The 19,337-nt window shown below is 37.6% G+C and overlaps 1 protein-coding gene across 2 annotated transcripts in view; it reads left to right on the plus strand.

Annotated features, from left to right (window-relative positions):
- Positions 1-19,337, plus strand: part of LOC111750363 (RNA/RNP complex-1-interacting phosphatase-like) — a 75,233-nt gene that overhangs the window by 28,980 nt on the left and 26,916 nt on the right. For both annotated transcript variants that reach the window (XM_064269542.1, XM_064269543.1), the window contains exons 3-6: positions 16,720-16,801; positions 17,430-17,490; positions 17,597-17,643; positions 18,110-18,185. In XM_064269542.1, the coding sequence (XP_064125612.1) occupies positions 16,720-16,801; positions 17,430-17,490; positions 17,597-17,643; positions 18,110-18,185 (266 nt within the window). The remainder of the gene's footprint in view (positions 1-16,719; positions 16,802-17,429; positions 17,491-17,596; positions 17,644-18,109; positions 18,186-19,337) is intronic.

Below are 19,337 nucleotides of genomic sequence, written 5' to 3' on the forward strand. Positions count from 1 at the left end.
TTCCTTATTCATTGTCCAGCTTTCACGTGCATATGAGGCAATTGAAAACACTAGGGCAGCTTCAGTCAGACGCACCTTAGTCTTCAAGTTGACATCTTTGTTTCTCAATACTTGAAAGAGGTCTTTTGCAGCAGGTTTGCTCAATGCAGTGCGTCTGTTGATTTGTTGACTCCTGCTTCCATGGGTGTTGATTGTGGATCCAAGTAAAATGAAATCCTTGACAACTTTAGTATCTTCTCTGTTTATGACGATGTTGCTTATTGGTCCAGTTGTGAGGATTTTTGTTTCTTTATGTTGCGATGTAATCCATACTGAAGGTTATAATCTTCGATCTTCATCAGTAGATGCTTCAACTCCTCTTCACTTTCAGCAAGCAAGGTTGTGTCATCTGCATAACGCAGGTTGTTAATGAGTCTTCCTCCAATCCTGATGCTGATTCTTCTTCATATAGTGCAGCTTTTCAGATTATTTACTCAGCATACAGATTGAATAGGTATGGTGAAAGGATACAACCTGATTGCACACCTTTGCTGACTTTAAACCTTGTAGTATTTCCTTGATACTTGTAAAATACACACCATATGTTGAAGACTTAGTGGAAAACAAAAAAAGAATGTACAGTTCTCAACAATTTTTATTGATTTCGTGTTGAAGTAATATTTTAGATGTGTTGATTTAAATAAAATATTAAAATTTCATCTGTTTCATTTCTACTTTTTTGATGTAACTACTAGAAAAATTTATAAATTACCTATGTGGCTTATCCTTCAATATTGCAGCTCAAGGCTTGAATGTTTTTTTTCTTCAGTTCTTTCAGTTTGAGAAATGCCAAGCGTGTTCTTCCCTTTTGGTTTTCTAACTCCAGGTCTTTGCACATGTCATTATAATACTTTCCTTTGTCTTCTTGAGCCAGCCTTTGAAATCTTCTGTTTAGCTCTTTTACTTCATCATTTCTTCTGTTTGCTGTATCTATTCAATGTTTAAGAGCAAGTTTCAGACATCCATTTTGGCCTTTTCTGTATTTCTTGTCTTTTTTAATAACCTCTTCCTTTTTTCATGTGTGATGTCCTTCCACAACTCATCTCTCTTTGGTCATTAGTGTTAAATGCATCAAATCTATTCTTGAGATGGTCTCTAAATTCAGGTGAGATACACTCAAGGTCATACTTTGGCTCTCAGGGACTTGTTCTAATTTTCTTCAGCTTCAGCTTGAACTTGAGTATGAGTAATCAATGGTCTGTTCCACAGTGGGCCCCTGGCCTTGTTCTGACTGATGGTATTGAGCTTTTCCACCACCTTTTTCCACAGATGTAGTCAGTTTGATTCCTGTGTGTTCCATCCGATGAGGTCCGTGTGTATAATCACTGTTTATGTTGTTGAAAAAAGGTATTTGCAATGAAAAAGTCGTTCTTGGTTATGGAAAGTGAAGAAGACTTGAAGCACTTACTGATGAAGATCAAAGCCTACAGCCTTCAGTATGGATTACATCTCAACATAAAGAAAACAGAAATCCTCACAGCTGGACCAATAAGCAACATCATGATAAACGGAGAAAAGACTGAGGTTGTCAAGGATTTCATTTTACTTGGATCCGCAATCAATACCCATGGAAGCAGCAGCCAAGAAACCAGACAGCACATTGCGTTGGGCAAATCTGCTGCAAAAGACCTCTTTAAAGTGTTAAAATACAAAGGTGTCACTTTGAAGACTAAGGTGCGCCTGCCTGAAGCCATGGTGTTTTTAATCCTCTCAGATGCATGTGAAAGCTGGACAATTAGTAAGGAAGACTGAAGAAGAATTGAAGCCTTTGAATTATGGAGTTGGTGAAGAATATTAAATATTTATCATGATGTTGCTTATTGGTCCACGTGAGGATTTTTTTTTTTTTAGTTATGTTGAGGTGTAATCCATACTGAAGGCTGTGGTGTTTGATCTTTATCAGTAAATGCTTCAAGTTCGCTTTCCATAAGCAAGGTTGTGTCATCTGCATATCCCAAGTTGTTAATGAGTCTTACTCTGATCCTGATGCTGCATTCTTCTTCATATAGTTCAGCTTCGCATATTATTTGCTCAGCATAGAGATTGAATAAGTATGGTAAAAAGGATACAACCATGCTCTATTTGAATGACTGCCTTTTGGTCTATGTACAGGTTCCCCATGAGCACATTTTAAGTATTCCGGAATTCCCGTTTTTTGCAGTGTTATCCGTAATTTGTTATGATCCACACAGTCAAATGCCTTTGCACAGTCAGAAAAACAGTATTCTCTACTTCCAGCCAAAATCCATCTGACATCAGCAATGATATCCCTCGTTTCATATTCTTCTGAATCCAGCATGAATTTCTGACAGTTCCTTGTCAACGTACTGCTACAACCAGTTTTGAATAATCTTCAGCAAAATTTTACTTGTGTGTGATATTAATGATATTGTTCAGTAATTTCTACATTCTGTCCCATTACGCTTCTTTGGAATGGACACAAATATTGATCTCTTCCAGTCGGTTGCCTAAGTAGCTGTCTTCCAAATTCCTTGGCATAGACACGTGAGTGCTTCCAGCGCTGCACGTGTTTGTTGAAACATCTCCGTTGGTATTCTGTCAATTCCTGGAGGCTTCAGTGCAGCATGGACTTATTCTTTTAATACCATTTGCTCTTGATCACATGCTACCTCCTGAAATGGTTGAACATCGACCAGTTCTTTTTTGGTACAGTTACTCTTCGTATTCCTTACGTCTTCTTTTGATGCTTCCTGCATTGTTCAGTATTTTGCCCATAGAATCCCTCAATATTGCAACTCGAGGCTTGAATATTTTCTTCAGTTCTTTCAGCTTGAGAAATGCTGAGCATGTTCTTCAGTTTTGGTATTCTAACTTTAGGTCTTTGTACATTTCATTATGATACTTCACTTTGTCTTCTCTAGATGCCCTTTGACCTTCTTCCTAGTTTGTCTTACTCTAGGAGCTCTACTGAAACCTGTCCACTGTGGGTGTCCCTGCTGATATTTGAAATACTGGTGGCATAGCTTCCAGTATCACAGCAACACGAAAGCCACCATAGTATGACAAACTAATAGACAAGTGGTGATCAGTGTAGCTTACAAAAAAACCCAGTCCTGTCGAGTCGATTCTGACTCTTAATGATTATTATGTTATTATTTTATATTATGTTACTGTATTATCATATTATATTATTACTATATTACAGGTGGCAAATTTTGAAATTAATTTTTTAGATGAATTTGAATTTAGAGCACATAACACCCAGGAATGACAAACTTCATTATTTTAAAATCGATAGTAAATGATTATTCTAGAGAAAAATGGCAACTGTAGAAAAGTAAGAGTACACAAGAAAATACAACTTAACTTCCACTGTTAATATTGTTGTATATTTTCTCAAAAGCATTTTTGGGGGATCATACTGTATTTAAAAGTTTTATAGCCTGATCTTCATTTAATTTTATATTTTAAACATTTTTTGTATGATTAGTCTTTAAAAACATGATTTTTAGTGGTTGTATGTCATTTTTATGTTTTTACTATAATAATGGAGCCCTGCTTGCACAGCAGTTAAGCACCCAGCCTTTAACCAAAAGGTTGGCAGTGGGAGCCAACCAGCAGCTCTGCGGGAGAAAGACCTGGTGATCTGCTTCTATAAATTTTACAGCCAAGAAAACCCTACAGGGCAGTTGTACCCTGTCGCAGGGGGTTGCTGTGAGTTGGAATTGACTCAATGGCACCTAAGAACAACAACTATTAAAAATAATGGTGCATGAATATTCTTGTGCTCAAATTCTTTTTGCCCCCACATAGCTGATAATCAGTCCCTTCAGGACAATTTGCTAGATGTAAAGTTACTGAGGCCAGGGATATAAATATGTTTAGACTCCTCACACAGTTCTAATTAGTGAAAAGCTGTGTCAGTATTTGTACAACTATGAAATTTTTCACTGATTCTTCTTACCTTCTTGTGGTACTTTTTCTTATTTTATGTTAAGTGTTTATATTTTATCTGTATTTTGTAACCTTCTTATTCATTTTTCATTATAGGCTGTTAATCAGAGACTTACTCCAACCCAGAAATTTACACCAAAAGACTTGATTAGTGCAATAAAAGCAGAAAATGTGGAACTTGGATTAATTATTGATTTAACATACACCACAAGATATTAGAAAGTTAAGGTAAAATTGCAAATGTGTTTTGTTATCATTTGTAGGCCTTTAAATAGAAAAGATTTTTTAATACATCACTTGGAAAGTTAATTGAGATACAGTTGGCCCTCTATATCCACAGGTTCTGCATCCTTGGATTCAACCTCGGATCGAAAATATTCGGGAAAAAAAAAAGTTACGTTGTTAGCTAACATGTACTGTGTAGTTAGGCCTATGATGGTGGTGTGTGCAGTGAACACATACAGACTTTTTTCTTGCCGTTATTCTGTAAACAATACAGTGTAACAACTATTTACATAGCATTCACATTGTGTTAGGTATTATAGGTACTCTAGAGATGATTTAAAGTATATGGGAGGATATGTGTAGATTATATACAAATACTAGGCCATTTACATAAGGGACTTGAGCATCCTCAGATTTTGGTATCTGCAGCGGTCCTGGAACCAGTTCCCCCCGATACCAAAAGACAATTGTGTTCTCTTGGTTATTTTAATATAAATTTCAGAATTCCTCATGTGTACTCTCTTGGGAGTATTCTTTTTTTTTTTAATAATTTTTATTGTGCTTTAAGTGAAAGTTTACAAATCAAGTCAGCCTCTCACATGTAAACTTACATACACCTCACTGTATACTCCCAATTACTCTCCCCCTAATGAGTCAGCCCACTCCCACCTTCCAGTCTCTCTTTTCACGACCATTTTGCCCTCCAGGCAGGAGATGCCAGCATAGTCTCAAGTGTCCACCTGATCCAAGAAGCTCACTCCTCATCAGCATCTCTCTCCAACCCATTGTCCAGTCCAATCCATGTCTGCTGAGTTGGCTTCAGGAATGGTTCCTGTCCAGGCCAACAGAAGGTCTGGGGACCATGACCACTGGGGTCTTTTTATGAGAATTTGGGGTCTGCATCCCACTGTTCTCCTGTTCTCTTGGCAATATTCTTAGTCCTTCACATAATCATACAGTGTCATTTTCTAAAAATCATGGATTGTGCAGGGAGAAAAAACAGTTTTGTTTTTTTTTTTTAGGAGAGAAAAACAATTAGAATGAAAAAATGTAAATGGAAATAGAAAAAGCAAAAAGAGGGCAGGGAAACAAAAGGAGGGAAAGAGCGGTATGATGGAAAAGAAAGCAAAAGAGAAAAAGGTGAAGAAAGGTTTTGAGATTGGTATTACTGTAGAATAGTGGTTTTGAGCTTTCTTTATCAGCAAAATCCTTTCCATTAAATCTTGCACTGAAACCTAGCTTAAAAAGCAGATTAATGGAGGGTTGTAATGTTTGAAGCAGGGGATTGAGAATCCAGGCCCAGCTTTTCATCATTCTTCTTTCCTCTCCTCTGCACCCCCAATCTTGGGGGCAGTAGGACTTTGCAGAGCAAGAGTTTTAAAACCTTGCTCAAGAGGTAAACAACTCTTTGACTTTGCTGTTCGATTAGATTGGTGTCATCAAAGATGTCATCTGGTGTCACTGCTCTGACTAGGTGACATTTTGTCTTGGATGCCTAGATGCCATCTCATATTTCAACATACATAAAACTAAACAAACCATCCTTTTTTTTTTTTTTTTTTTACTTCTGCTCCACTCCTTCCCCAAAATAATTACCAGTCTCTCCAACTTCCTTGTTTCTGTTGAAAGCACCCCCATTCAGTCTGTCAGTCATGTTCAAATCCCTTGATTCCTCAGTCTTTCTGACACCTACATCAAAGCAAGCACTAACGTGTATACATTTTTGTTTATGAAACGTGCCTCAAATTGTTCAGGCCCTTCACTTGGTTATTCAGCAGTGATCTTTTTCCTTCTTCTTTGACTAGTTGTCCTTGAATATAATCTTATGCAAATTTCAGTTCCTGTCCTTTATCTCTGTCCTATCCCCCTTTTAATGTATCACATCTGAACTCCTCTCTTTGTCTTTCAAGGCCCAGTTTAACCTGACCCCTTCTTATCCAGCTACTCTCTGCTGTACAGTATACCATCGCCTGTAGTCAGGTAGATCTCTTCAGTGTCCATGAACATGCAGTGCTTACTCTGGATTCTGTGCATCAAACTGTTCATGAAGTTGGCATTTTTTATCTCCATCGTGTTGAAAAACCTGCCTGCCTTTCAAGCTCTGGTATTTACAGCTACTACTGAACTATTACTGAACTATTGAACATATAATCAATTGTTTTATTCTGCATCTAACTGCTAAAGGGTCTGAAGCTTTACTTTTACAATTATATGCTCTGTGGATCTAATCTCATGCATCTACACTCATCACCAACCTTAGCATTTTTTAATTGAATGTTAATTTATTTTACTGAAATGATAGCATTAGTCCAGTCTGATTTTTAATTTTAGATTTTCCACTTTAGACTCTCTTGCAAACTTTAGGGACAGTCAGAGAAACATGTAACCACTTTAAAACAGGCTTACTAAACTAGCCTAAGCTGACATGCAGAATCCTAACAGCAACTGTGGAGCTGTATATGTAATATATATAAATATATATATTATATATTTATAATTTTATATATATATATATAAAAGCCTGTATATTAGGTCGATCTTATGTCTGCTTAATCACTTGAATTCTTAACTCACGACTGTCACTGCCCACTAGGAATTGGGCTTATTTTATGGCCTCTTTTATGTAGACTGACAGAAACCCTGATGATGTAGTGGTTAAATGCTACAGCTGCTAACCAGAAGGTTGGCAGTTCAGATCCACCAGGTGCTTCTTGGGAACTCTATGGGGTAGTTCTACTGTGTTCTGTAGGGCCACTAAGAGTCGGAATTGACTCGACGGCAATGATTTGGTTTGGTTGTTTTGGTTTATGTAGACTGCAAAAGAGTTCTATAAATTAATCTAAAATATGGCTTTAGTATAATCATTTTATCCTGTTTTTCAAATACTGAATTTTATTATTGAGTTGAAGAATTTCCTTTTAATAACTTAAAATTGTTGCATTGTATTTTCCTTTGTTTCTAGGATTTACCTAAAAGTATTCATTATAAAAAACTTTACACTGTTGGACTTGAAGTCCCTGATAATGCTACTATTCTGCAGTTCAAAAAGTGGGTTAGAAAGTTCCTCTGGGAAAATGCAGAAAATGGTAATTAATATTTAACATAACAAACTTTTTTCCTTAACTGATAAAGATTATTTTAGTAGAAGTCATTGTAGGCCACTTAAACATGATGTTACACACATACTACGCTTGAAAGCTTCTAGTTAAAAGGACATTATCAAAGATTTCTTCTTAGATTTCAATATGAGTATATCCCTCAGTTTAAAAAAACTTGATTTGGGGAAAACAAACCATACAGAAAAGGTAAATTGAGGGGTGATTACTTACTCTACAAATTAATTTTCTACAGCATTCTTTAAATGCTGAAACTCTCAAAACATAAAAAATATAACAGTATTTTAAAATTGATTTAGAAATAAAATTTTCTTGAAAGTATATGTAGCATAAAGTAAGGTACAGCTTAGTCTTTTTGGCATGTGGTTAGCTTCACATAGAAAATAAATTAAAAAGTTTAAGAACTTATACAAACCTTTTAACCCCATGGATCTATTTTGGGGGATCTTTCCTAAATAAAGAGAGTTAAAGGTAAATATGTATTTACAAGGATGTCCATTGTTGTGTAAGGAATCTGGTGGTGCAAGTGGTTTTCGATCAGCTGCTGCTAACCTAAAGGTTGGCAGTTCAAATTCATTCAGCAGCTCCATGGAAGAAAGGCCTGGTGATCTGCTTCTATAAAGATTACAGCCAAGAAAACCTTATGGAGAAGTTCTACTCTATAACACATGGGGTTGCCATAAGTCAGGAGCTAAGTTGACAGCAACTATTAACACCACCACCACCGATGTGTTTGTAGCATGAAAAAATTGGAAAGCACCTAAATGATCATTAATAGGGAACTAATTAAATAATGATGTATACATACATATAATAAACTACTAGGCAGACATCAAAACCAGGCAAAAGAAGAATATTTAGTAACTTGGCAAAATGCTCATGAGATATTTTTAAGTGACAACATCATCACATAATTATGTTTTGAAATAGCACTTGCAAAACATACCCAAAAATAATGTATATCACAGTGTTAATAGAGGAATTTGATTATCTGTGATTTTTGTTTTATTTATGGTTCAGGTTTTTTTTTATTATAATGAACATATAATAACTTTCATAATTTTAAAACGTTGCTTCAAAAACAATAAAGTGAGATTCAGCATCCTCAGCACTTAATGGTCAGTGACTTACTTTTATCTCTGGTAGAGGCTTCATAATAAACCAAAATGCCTTATAGGTCATATGGCCATGTCAGAGTCTTCACTTTGGTAATTCCATCTTCTATCTGGGTCATTAGAGCTACTAAACTTCAAAGCTAGTAAACTAGAATGTACCCAAGATTAATCTCAGTGAACTAATAGATGCTGCTTAAGGACAGCGTAGCTCTAGTATAAATTTCTCTGACCACCGCCTATACTCTCAGTTTTCTCATGTCCTTATTTCAAGACAGGTTTAATGAATCAACATGGTTCCACCTGGGTTCTGCTCAGGGGTGTAAAGTTACTTTTTGGTTTGTCATAACAAAAAGTTTGTGATGCTTCGGGGATTAAAAAATAATCTAAACTTAGAACATTGATATAACCTTAGGTTCTTATTTTTTTTAAAAAAAAGGAGAGGAAAAAAATCTGCAAAGAGAACAAAAATTCATACTTAGGCTGAAAAAATATGAATCCCTTTTATTATCCCTACTCCAAAAGTTAGTCATCAATAGATCTTTAAGAAATACTCTCTAAGGTCCAATGAAAATACTCAACTCTGGCTTAATCCAACAGCCTCTTTACTTTACCCTAAGAGAAAATACCACCACAGTGTGGACTGGAGCTGCTGATTTAAAGTTCTCAATGCTGCTTAGCAGTTGTATCCTAATCCTGCACTGCTCACTCTTTTGCTTCCAACTCTGACAATTTCAAATCTTCACTATTCTGAAGCCGGTACACCAGGCTGATCTCCCATTCTCTCAGCAGTAACATAACTTCCTAGTTTTCACTGAAAATAGAAGACATCAGGTATGAGATCCCTGTCTCACTTACTGTTATCTGTATTCATGTCTTCTGCCTTCCCGCTATTTTCCTGAGAAAAGCAGACCAACACTCTACCTCTGCCTTCTCTAGGATGTTTTTCATTTTTCCTTACCTCTTTATAGCATAAACATATAAACTTACACGGTCTCGCCTGTCTCTTAAAACAATATCCTCTTCTCTATTTGCAACCCTGTCTATTTCCTTGACTCTTTTTCCTTCCTTTCCTGGTCATGCTTTCAGAAGAGTTGTCTCCATGCTTTGTTTCTATTTTCTCTGTTCCTGTTCACCATAACCTGTGTCATGCAGGTGACACAACCTTGCTTGCTGAAAATGAAGAGGACTTGAAGCACTTACTGATGAAGAGTAAAGATTACAGCCTTCAGTATGGATTACACCTCAACAAAAAGAAAACAAAAATCCTCACAACTGGACCAGTGAGCAACATCGTGATAAACAGAGATAAGACTGAAGTTGTCAAGAATTTCATTTTACTTAGATCCACAATCAACAGCCACGGAAGCAGCAGTTAAGAAATCAAAAGACGCATTGCATTGGGTAAATCTGCTGCAAAGGACCTCTTTAAAGTGTTGAAGAGCAAAGATGTCACCTTGAAGACTAAGGTGCACCTGACCCAAGCCATGGTATTTTCAATCCCATCATATGCATGTGAAAGCTGAACAAGGGATAAGGAAGACCGAAGAAGAATTGACGCCTTTGAATTGTGATAAACAGAGAAAAGATTGACATTGTCAAGGATTTCATTTTACGTAATCCACAGTCAACACCCATGGAAGCAGCAGTCAAGAAATCAAAGGATGCATTGTTTGGGGAAAATCTGCAAAAGACCTCTTTAAAGTGTTAAAAAGCAAAGATGTCACTTTAAGCACTAAGGTACACCTGACCATGGTATATTCAGTCGTCTCATATGCTTGTGAAAGCTGTAGAATGAATAAGGAAGGCCGAAAAAGAATTGACACCTTTGAATTATGTTGTTGGCGAAGAGTATTGAATATACTATGGACTGTCAAAAGAATGAATGAATCTGCCTTGGAAGTACAGCCAGAATGCTCCTTCAAAGCAAGGATGGTGAGACTATCTCAGGTACTTTGGACATGTTATCAGGAGGGATCAGTCCCTGGAGAAGGACTTCATGTTTGGTAAAGTAGTTGTTGTTGTTGTTAGATGCCGTTGAGTCGGTTCTGACACATAGCGACCCCATGCACAACAGAACGAAGCACTGCCGGTCCTGTGCGATCCTTACAATCGTTGTCATGCTTGATCTCATTGTTGCAGCCACTGTGTCAATCCACCTCGTTGAGGGTCTTCCTCTTTTCCACTGACCCTGTACTCGGCCAAGCATGATGTCCTTCTCCAGGGACTGATCCCTCCTGGCAACATGTCCAAAGTATGTAAGACGCAGTCTCGCCATCCTTGCCTCTAAGGAGCATTCTGGTTGTACTTGTTCTAAGACAGATTTGTTTATTGTTTTGGCAGTCCGTGGTATATTCAATATTCTTCGCCAACACCACAATTCAAAGGCATCAACTCTTCTTTGGTCTTCCTTATTCATTGTCCGCTTTCACATGCGTATGATGGGATTGAAAATACCGTGGCTTGGGTCAGGTGCACCATAGTCTTCAGCGTGACGTCTTTGCTCTTCAACACTTTGAAGAGGTCCTTTGCAGCAGATTTGCCCAATGCAATGCGTCTTTTGATTTCTTGACTGCTGCTTCCATGGCTGTTGATTGTGGGTCCAAGTAAAATGAAATCCTTGACAACTACAATCTTTTCTCCATTTATCGTGATGCCGCTCATTGGTCCAGTTGTGAGGATTTTTGTTTTCTTTATGTTAAGGTGTAATCCATGCTGAAGGATGTGGTCTTTGATCTTCATTAGTAAGTGCTTCAAGTCCTCTTCAGTTCCAGGAAGCAAGCTTGTGTCATCTGCATAATGCAGGTTGTTAATGAGTCTTCCTCCAATCCTGATGCCCCATTCTTCTTCATATAGTCCAGCTTCTCATATTATTTGTTCAGCATACAAATTAAATAGGTATGGTGAAAGAATACAACCCTGACGCACACCTTTCCTGACTTTAAACCAATCAGTATCCCCTCGTTCTGTCCGAACAGCTGCCTCTTGATCTATGTAAAGGTTCCTCATGAGCACAATTAAGTGCTCTGGAATTCCCATTCTTCACAGTGTTATCCATAGTTTGTTATGATCCACAGAGTCAGATGCCTTTGAATAATCAGTAAAACACAGGTCAACATCCTTCTGGTATTCTCTGCTTTCAGCCAGGATCCATCTGACATCAGCAATGATATCCCTGGTTCCACGTCCTCTTCTGAAAGCGGCCTGAATTTCTGGCAGTCCCCTGTCGATGGATACTGCTGCAGCTGTTTTTGAATGATCTGCAGCAGAATTATGTTTGCATGTGATATTAATGATATTGTTCTATAATTTCCACATTCGGTTGGATCACCTTTCTTGGGAATAGGCATAAATATGGATCTCTTCCAATCAGTTGGTCAGGAAGCTGTCTTCCGTATTTCTTGGCATAGACAAGTGAGCACCTCCAGCCCTGCATCTGTTTGTTGAAACATCTCAATTGATATTCCACCAATTCCTGGAGCCTTGTTTTTCACCAATGCCTTCAGAGCAGCTTGGACTTCTTCCTTCAGTACCATCAGTTCCTGATCCTATGCCACCTCTTGAAATGGTTGAATATCGACTAATTCTTTTTGGTATAATGACTCTGTGTATTCCTTCCATCTTCTTTTGATGCTTCCTGCATCATTTAATATTTTCCCCCACGGAATCCTTCGCTGTTGCAACTCAAGGCTTGATTTTTTTCTTCAGTTCTTTCAGCTTGAGAACCGCTGAGCGTGTTCTTCCCTTTTGGTTTTCCATCTCCAGCTCTTTGCACATGTCATTATCATACTTTATTTTGTCTTCTCGAGAGGCCCTTTGAAATCTTCTGTTCAGTTCCTTTACTTCATCAATTCTTCCTTTTGCTTTAGCTGCTCGACGCTCAAGAGCAAGTTTCAGAGTCTCCTCTGACATCCACCTTGGTCTTTTCTTTCTTTCCTGTCTTTTCAGTGACCTCCTGCTTTCTTCATGGATGATGTCCTTGATGTCATTCCACAACTTGCCTGGTCTTTGGTCACTAGTGTTCAATGCGTCAAATCTATTCTTGAGATGGTCTCTAAATTCAGGTGGGATATACTTAAGGTCCTATTTTGGCTCTCGTGGACTTGCTCTGATGTTCTTCAGTTTCAGCTTGAACTTGCATATGAGCGGTGGATGGTCTTTTCCACAGTCGGCCCCTGGCCTTTTTCTGACTGATGATATTGAGCTTTTCCATCGTCTCTTTGCACAGATGTAGTCAATTTGATTTCTGTGTGTTCCATCTGGCGAGGTCCATGTGTATAGTCGCCGTTTATGCTGGTGAAAGAAGATATTTGCAATGAAGTAGTCTTTGGTCTTGCAAAATTCAATCATTCGATCTCCGGCATTGTTTCTATCACCAAGGCCATATTTTCCAACTACTTGATCCTTTTACTTTGTTTCCAACTTTTGCATTCCAATCGCCAGTAATTATCAATGCATCTTGATTGCATGTTCGGTCAATTTCAAACTGCAGCAGCTGATACAAATCTTCTATTTCTTCATCTTTGGCCCTAGCGGTTGGTTCATAAACTTGAATAATAGTCGTATTAACTGGTCTTCTTTGTAGGCATATGGATATTATCCTATTACTGACAGCGTTGTACTTAAGGATAGATCTTGAAACATTCTTTTCGACCATGAATGCAACATCATTCCTCTTCGAGTTATCATTTCGAGCATAGTAGACTATATGATTGTCCGATTCAAAATGGCCAATACCAGTCCGTTTCAGCTCACTAATGCCTAGGATATCGATTTTTATGCATTCCATTTCATTTTGCACGATTTCCAATTTTCCTAGATTCATGCTTCGTACATTCCAGGCTCCGATTATTAATGGATGTTTGCAGCTGTTTCTTGTCATTTTGAGTCGTGCCACATCAGCAAATGAAGGTCTCGAAAGCTCTACTCCATCCTTGTCATTAAGGTCGACTCTACTTTGAGGAGGCAGCTCTTCCCCAGCTGTCTTTTGAGTGCCTTCCAACCTGGGGGGCTCGTCTTCCAGCACTATATCAGACAGTGTTCCACTGCTATTCATAAGTTTTCCACTGGCTAATGCTTTTCAGAAGTAGACTGCCGGGTCCTTCTTCCTAGTCTGTCTTAGTCTGGAGACTCAGCTGAAACCTGTCCTTCATGGGTGACCCTGCTGGTATCTGAATACTGGTGACATAGCTTCCAGCATCACAGCAACACACAAGCCCCCACAGTACGACAAACTGACAGACACGTGGGGGTGGTAAAGTAGAGGGTCAGTGAAAAAGAGGAAGACTCTCTCAGAGAGACAGATTAATTGACACAGTGGCTGCAACCATGAACTCAAACATAGCAAAGATTATGAGAATGGTGCATAGGGTCACTGTGGCTTAGAACCAACTCGACAGCATTTAACAACAGCAGCATTCACCATTAGGATTCTTACTCATCACTTATAATCTTACTTCTATCACCTTCTGATTGCCAAATTCTAAGGACAGTTTTCCATCCCTATCTTGCTTGACTTCTCTGCAAGCTTGACTGCTCTCGTTCATTCCTTGCTTAAAATTTTCCTCTCTTGGCTTCTATATTATTTTCCTCATTTTTCTTCTACCTGTTTAAATGTTTTTCACTTTTCTTCACTGTTTTTTTCTGTTCAATTTTGCTTTGATGGTTGCTGTTTCTTAAGATTCTGTCCTCTTTTCACTCTGTACACTTGTCTCATCTTTTCCTGTGGCTTCAACTAATCACCTTTAGCCTCCCAAATTTGTATCTTTTAGCCCAGAACCTTTCTCTTGAGCTGCATGTTAGTGTTTCTAGACATTGCCTAGTGTTTCCATCGAGGGGTTCGTTTGGCATTGATAAACTGAACCTGTCAAAAGCTGAACTCTTAATCTTCCTTTTCTTGCCTTCTCCCAGTCCCGTTCTTGCCTTCTACTTCCCCAAATCTGCTTGTCTTCAATTTCATGTTTCACGTAGTGGTATCACTGTCCTCTTCCAGAATCTTGAATAGCATCATCAGTTTCATTCACCATCACCATCCATGTATAATCAGTTCAGTCTTTTGTCTTTTACCTACTAAATAGTCACTGAGTCTTTTCTCTTTTACTATTTATCCAGTCTGTCCTGTCCTCTTCATTCCTGCAGCCACTGCCTTAGCTGATGCTTTCATCCTCTCCAGCCTCCTAAATAGATTATGGTGGCTCCCTCTTCCCCACACATCTCCATACTACCACAATACTACTGTCTTTCTGAAGTAGAAACCTGATCAAGTTATTCCTTTGCTTAAAATCCTTCAATGGCATCCTATCCTATAATTGCCAAATTCCTTAGAGTGACATGTAAGATTATTTGTGACCTGGCTCTTGACAACCTTTCTAAAAGCCTCGTATCCTGTCTGTTTCCCAGGCATGTGCTAGATATAGTCTTTGAATTTACACTGAAATTATCTGCTTAGCAACGATTGTGAGGATGGTGCAGGATCGTGTAGTATTTCGTTCTGTTGTACACAGGGTTGGTATGAGTCAGAACCAACTCAATGGCACCAAACAACAACATTATCTTGTTGAAATGTTTTTCCCATCTTGTTTACCTGGTGAACTCCATCTCATTTTTCAAGATTATCTGAATGTTATTTCTTAGAAACCTTCCCTCTGAAATCTTTTCTCTTCCAGTTTAAAATTAAGGGATCTCTTTTATATACTCTCATCGCACCTCTGTGTGCATTTATTATATAGACTTACAATAATGCTTTGTTTTCTTGTCTGTCTTGCCCTACTAAGCTCTGAACTTGAGGTACCAACTTGATTCAAATGGAATTATCTCAGATATTATCGTTCAGATAAAAATATTCCCCTTGACTTCTAAGTCAATTGGCAAAATAATTCTATTATGAAAACATTCTGCATCCCACTTCGAAATGCAGCGTCTGGGGTCTTAAATGCTAACAAGCGGCCATCTAAGATGCATCAATTGGTCTCAGCCCACCTGGATCAAAGGAGAATGAAGAACACTAAGGTCACACGATAACAATGAGCCCAAGAGACAGAAAGGGCCACATGAACCAGAGACTTACATCATCCTGAGACCAGAAGAACTAGATGGTGCCCGGCCACAACCCATGACTGCCCTGACAGGGAGCACAACAGAGAACCCCTGAGGGAGCAGGAGAACAGTGGGATGCAGAACCCAAATTCTCATAAAAAGACCAGACTTAATGGTCTGACTGAGACTAGAGGAATCCCAGCGGTCATGGTCCCCAAATCTTCTGTTGGCCCAGGACAGGAACCATTCCCGAAGACAACTCATCAGACATGGAAGGGACTGGACAATGGGTGGGAGAGAGATGCTGACGAAGAGTGAGCTACTTGTATCAGGTGGACACTTGAGACTGTGTTGGCATCTCCTGTCTAGAGGGGAGATAGGAGGGTAGAGAGGGTTAGAAACTGGCAAAATCGTCACGAAAGGAGAGACTGGAAGGAGGAAGCGGGCTGACTCATTAGGGGGAGAGTAAGTGGGAGTATGGCGTAAGGTGTGTATAAGTTTATATGTGACAGACTGACTTGATTTGTAAACTTTCACTTAAAGCACAATAAAAATTATTTAAAAAAATATTCCCCTCATTTTTCTATATATAAAATCATAGATATTTGGTAGGAAAGTATGTGAATAAAAAAAAAATTTTTTTTTTTTTTTTTTGAAAAAAAAGGTTTCTCAGTCTGGTAGTAATCTTCTACATACAAAAAGACCACACATTAGTTCTGTTTACAAAAATAAATTCCATTCTATTCAAACTACAAAACAGGAAATCAGTACAAGCGTTTAACATATCTTGTTATAAAGCCATTCTAAACGTATTCACATAAACATTTATAGTATTTGAAAGTAATTAAAAAACCTGAAAATGTGGATTTTAACTTCGTATGAGTTGAAACCCTGGTGGTGTAGTGGTTAAGAGCTACGGCTGCTAACTGAAAGATTAGCAGTTCATATCCACCAGGTGCTCCTTGGAAACCATATGGGGCAGCTCTACTCTGTCCTGTAGGGTCACTATGAGTTGGAATTGACTCGACGGCAGTGGGTTTTTTTTATTTTGGCTATCAGTTGGAAACAGCTTCCTAGCAGACACTAAGCAAGTGTTTTATAAATTTTCATAAGTGATTTCTCATAGAGAGGTAACAAGTAAATTATTTTGAGAAGGAGCTCAGGGGATTGGGAGGGCAGAACAGGTGAATGTACATTATCTACAAGTGAAGAAAAAAGGTCTCGAGCATCAGTCTTATTGAAAACTTTTCTCAGAAAAGTTTTTCTTTCCAAACCAGTCTTGTCTTAGGAAGTATTCAAATTTTACCTTCACGGATAGGGAAACTCTTGAAGACAGATCACTTCTGGCCTATCACAAAGGTTAGTAGATTGCTCATGTTTTTAATTCTTTAATTGTGAGATTAGATAATGTGTCTCAAAGGAGGAGCGGTGTCATTGAGATTCTTAGCAACCAGTATTATTAATACATTTTATGGAATGTAAATGCAGTTATAATAAAATGTGAATAATGTTTGAGGCATGTTGTTCATGAACATAATATCAACTTTGTCTTTCATTTGACTCACTTTAAAAATTCACCTTTACTACTGCAAGATCAATAAGGAAAGTCTGGGTCTTTCCTGATTCTTTAATAGTGTCCCTTTAACATAACCAAAACAAAAGAAAAACCAAACCCCTTGCCGTCTTGTGAATTCTGACTAATAACGACCCTATAGAACAGAGTAGAACTGCCCCGTAGCATTTCTAAGAAGCAGCTGGTGGATTTGAACCGTGGATCTTTTGGCTAGCAGCTGAGCTTTTAACTACTGCACCACCAGGGCTCCTCCTTTAACATAGCAGATTTAAAATTTATGACTAACAGTTCTACCAGTGGTAGCTTTGTTAAATTATTATGCTATAAATTGTGTATAAAATGTGTTCTTTTATTGTACTATTCTCATTGACATATTTTTTTTCATACTTTTTAATTTTTTTTTACATTTTATAGATAAACTCATCGGAGTTCATTGTACTAATGGAATTAACAGAACAGGGTACCTTATATGTAGGTAAGAATGACATGCGTGCTGTATTTTCAAGTCTGCCTTCTTGAGAAGAAAATTAAAAAATTACCTCTTACCTATCCTGTAAAATTAAAATGACATTTTTCTTCAGGTACCTCATTGACGTTGAAGGCTGGGATCCAGATACAGCAATTCAAGGTATTTTCTATAGTATTTTTTATAAAGTTCAACTAATATCAGAGTCCAATATTATGACACTATCTAGTGCTAAATTAATATGGAGCAGAATGGACAATATTGCTTTTTTCTTTTTGATTCTAAGATATTTTGCTTTTTTATCAGCACTTTTTCCACTTAGCACATCTTAACTAGACTTTATATAGCAATTACTCATACTTTTTTTAAATGGAGAAATATATTTTAAATATAGAAAAAATTTTATTAAAAAAATTTAAGTAGAGAAAAAATTTAAAAATTAAAATAATAATTTTTATATTAAATATTTCTCTGTAAATTTTTAGGGTCTCATCTCCGCTGCCATAAGATCATTTTATTACATAACCTGTTAATTGGTTAAAGAAATCAAGTCATGGATCTTGTCACATAATTTATCTTGTTAATTTTATTTGATTTATATTATTAATTTTTCATTGATTACTTTTAGCTTTTGGCGAGGCCCGTGGTCATCAAATAGTTGGCTGTGTATACTTAAAGGATCTCAAAACTCAACCCATGAGAAGGTAATTTTTTAAAAATTTTGTTGTGAATCGCATCTTATCCAGGAACCTTACGACTTTTGTAAAATTTATCTCTTCTTCTTCGTAGCTTTCTTAAATAAAAACCTTTATTACAGCCCTCATTGTTAGAAGTAGAAACAAAAGAAAAAGCTGATTTGTATGTCATAAGGACACTCGAAGTTGTGGCCATAAATAATTTATATGTTCAATATATTCATGCCATTGTTAGGTGCCATCGAGTCAGTTCTGACTCAGTGACCCTTTGTACAACAGAACGAAACAGTGCTGGGTCCTGTGCTATCCTTACAACCGTTGCTATGTTTGAGCCCATTGCTGCAGCCTCTGCGTCAGTCCATCAGATTGAGGGCCTTTTCTTCTTTTTCACAGAGATAGTTTTACTTCTTCCTTTCCAATTCAGATACATTTTATTTCTCTTTCTTGTCTTATTGCTCTATCTAGGACTTCAAGTACAGTGTTGAGTAAGAGTGGCCACAATGGGCATCCTTGTCTCATTCCCATTCTCGAAGGAAATGGTCTCAGCCTTTCTCCGTTGAGTATGAATTTGCTGTGGTTTTGCATGTATGCCCTTAATTATGTTGAGAAGTTTCCCTTCTATTCCTATTTTGCTGAGAGTTTTTTAACAGGAAAGCCTGTTAGATTTTATTGAATGCCTTTTCTGCATCAGTTGATAATGATCATATGGTCCTTTTCCTTTATACATTGATTTTCTAATTTTGAACCACCCTTGTAATCCTGGTATGAATCCCAGTTGATCATGATGTATAATCTTTTTGATATGTTGCTGAAGTCCGTTGGCTGGAAATTTGTTGAAAAATTTTGCAGCTGTGTTCATAGAGGGTATTGGTCTGTAATTTTCTTTTTTTGTTGTATATTTTCCTGGTTTGGGTATCAGGGTTATGCTGGCTTCATAGAAAGAGTTCAGTAGTGTTCCTTCCTCTTCTGTGTTTTTGAAGAGATGGAGTAGGATTGGTGTCAACTCTTTTGTGAATGCTTGGTAGAACTCTCCAGTGTAGCTCTCTGGTCCTGGTTTTTTTGCTTTTTGTTTTTGGCATTTTTTTGATGATATCTTTCTCTTCTTTTGTAATGGGACTCTAAATTTTTTACCTCTGTTTGTGTTAGTTTGGGTAGGTAGTG

The sequence above is a fragment of the Loxodonta africana genome, chromosome 16 (assembly GCF_030014295.1).
Source record: "Loxodonta africana isolate mLoxAfr1 chromosome 16, mLoxAfr1.hap2, whole genome shotgun sequence".
Taxonomy (NCBI): Eukaryota; Metazoa; Chordata; class Mammalia; order Proboscidea; family Elephantidae; genus Loxodonta; species Loxodonta africana.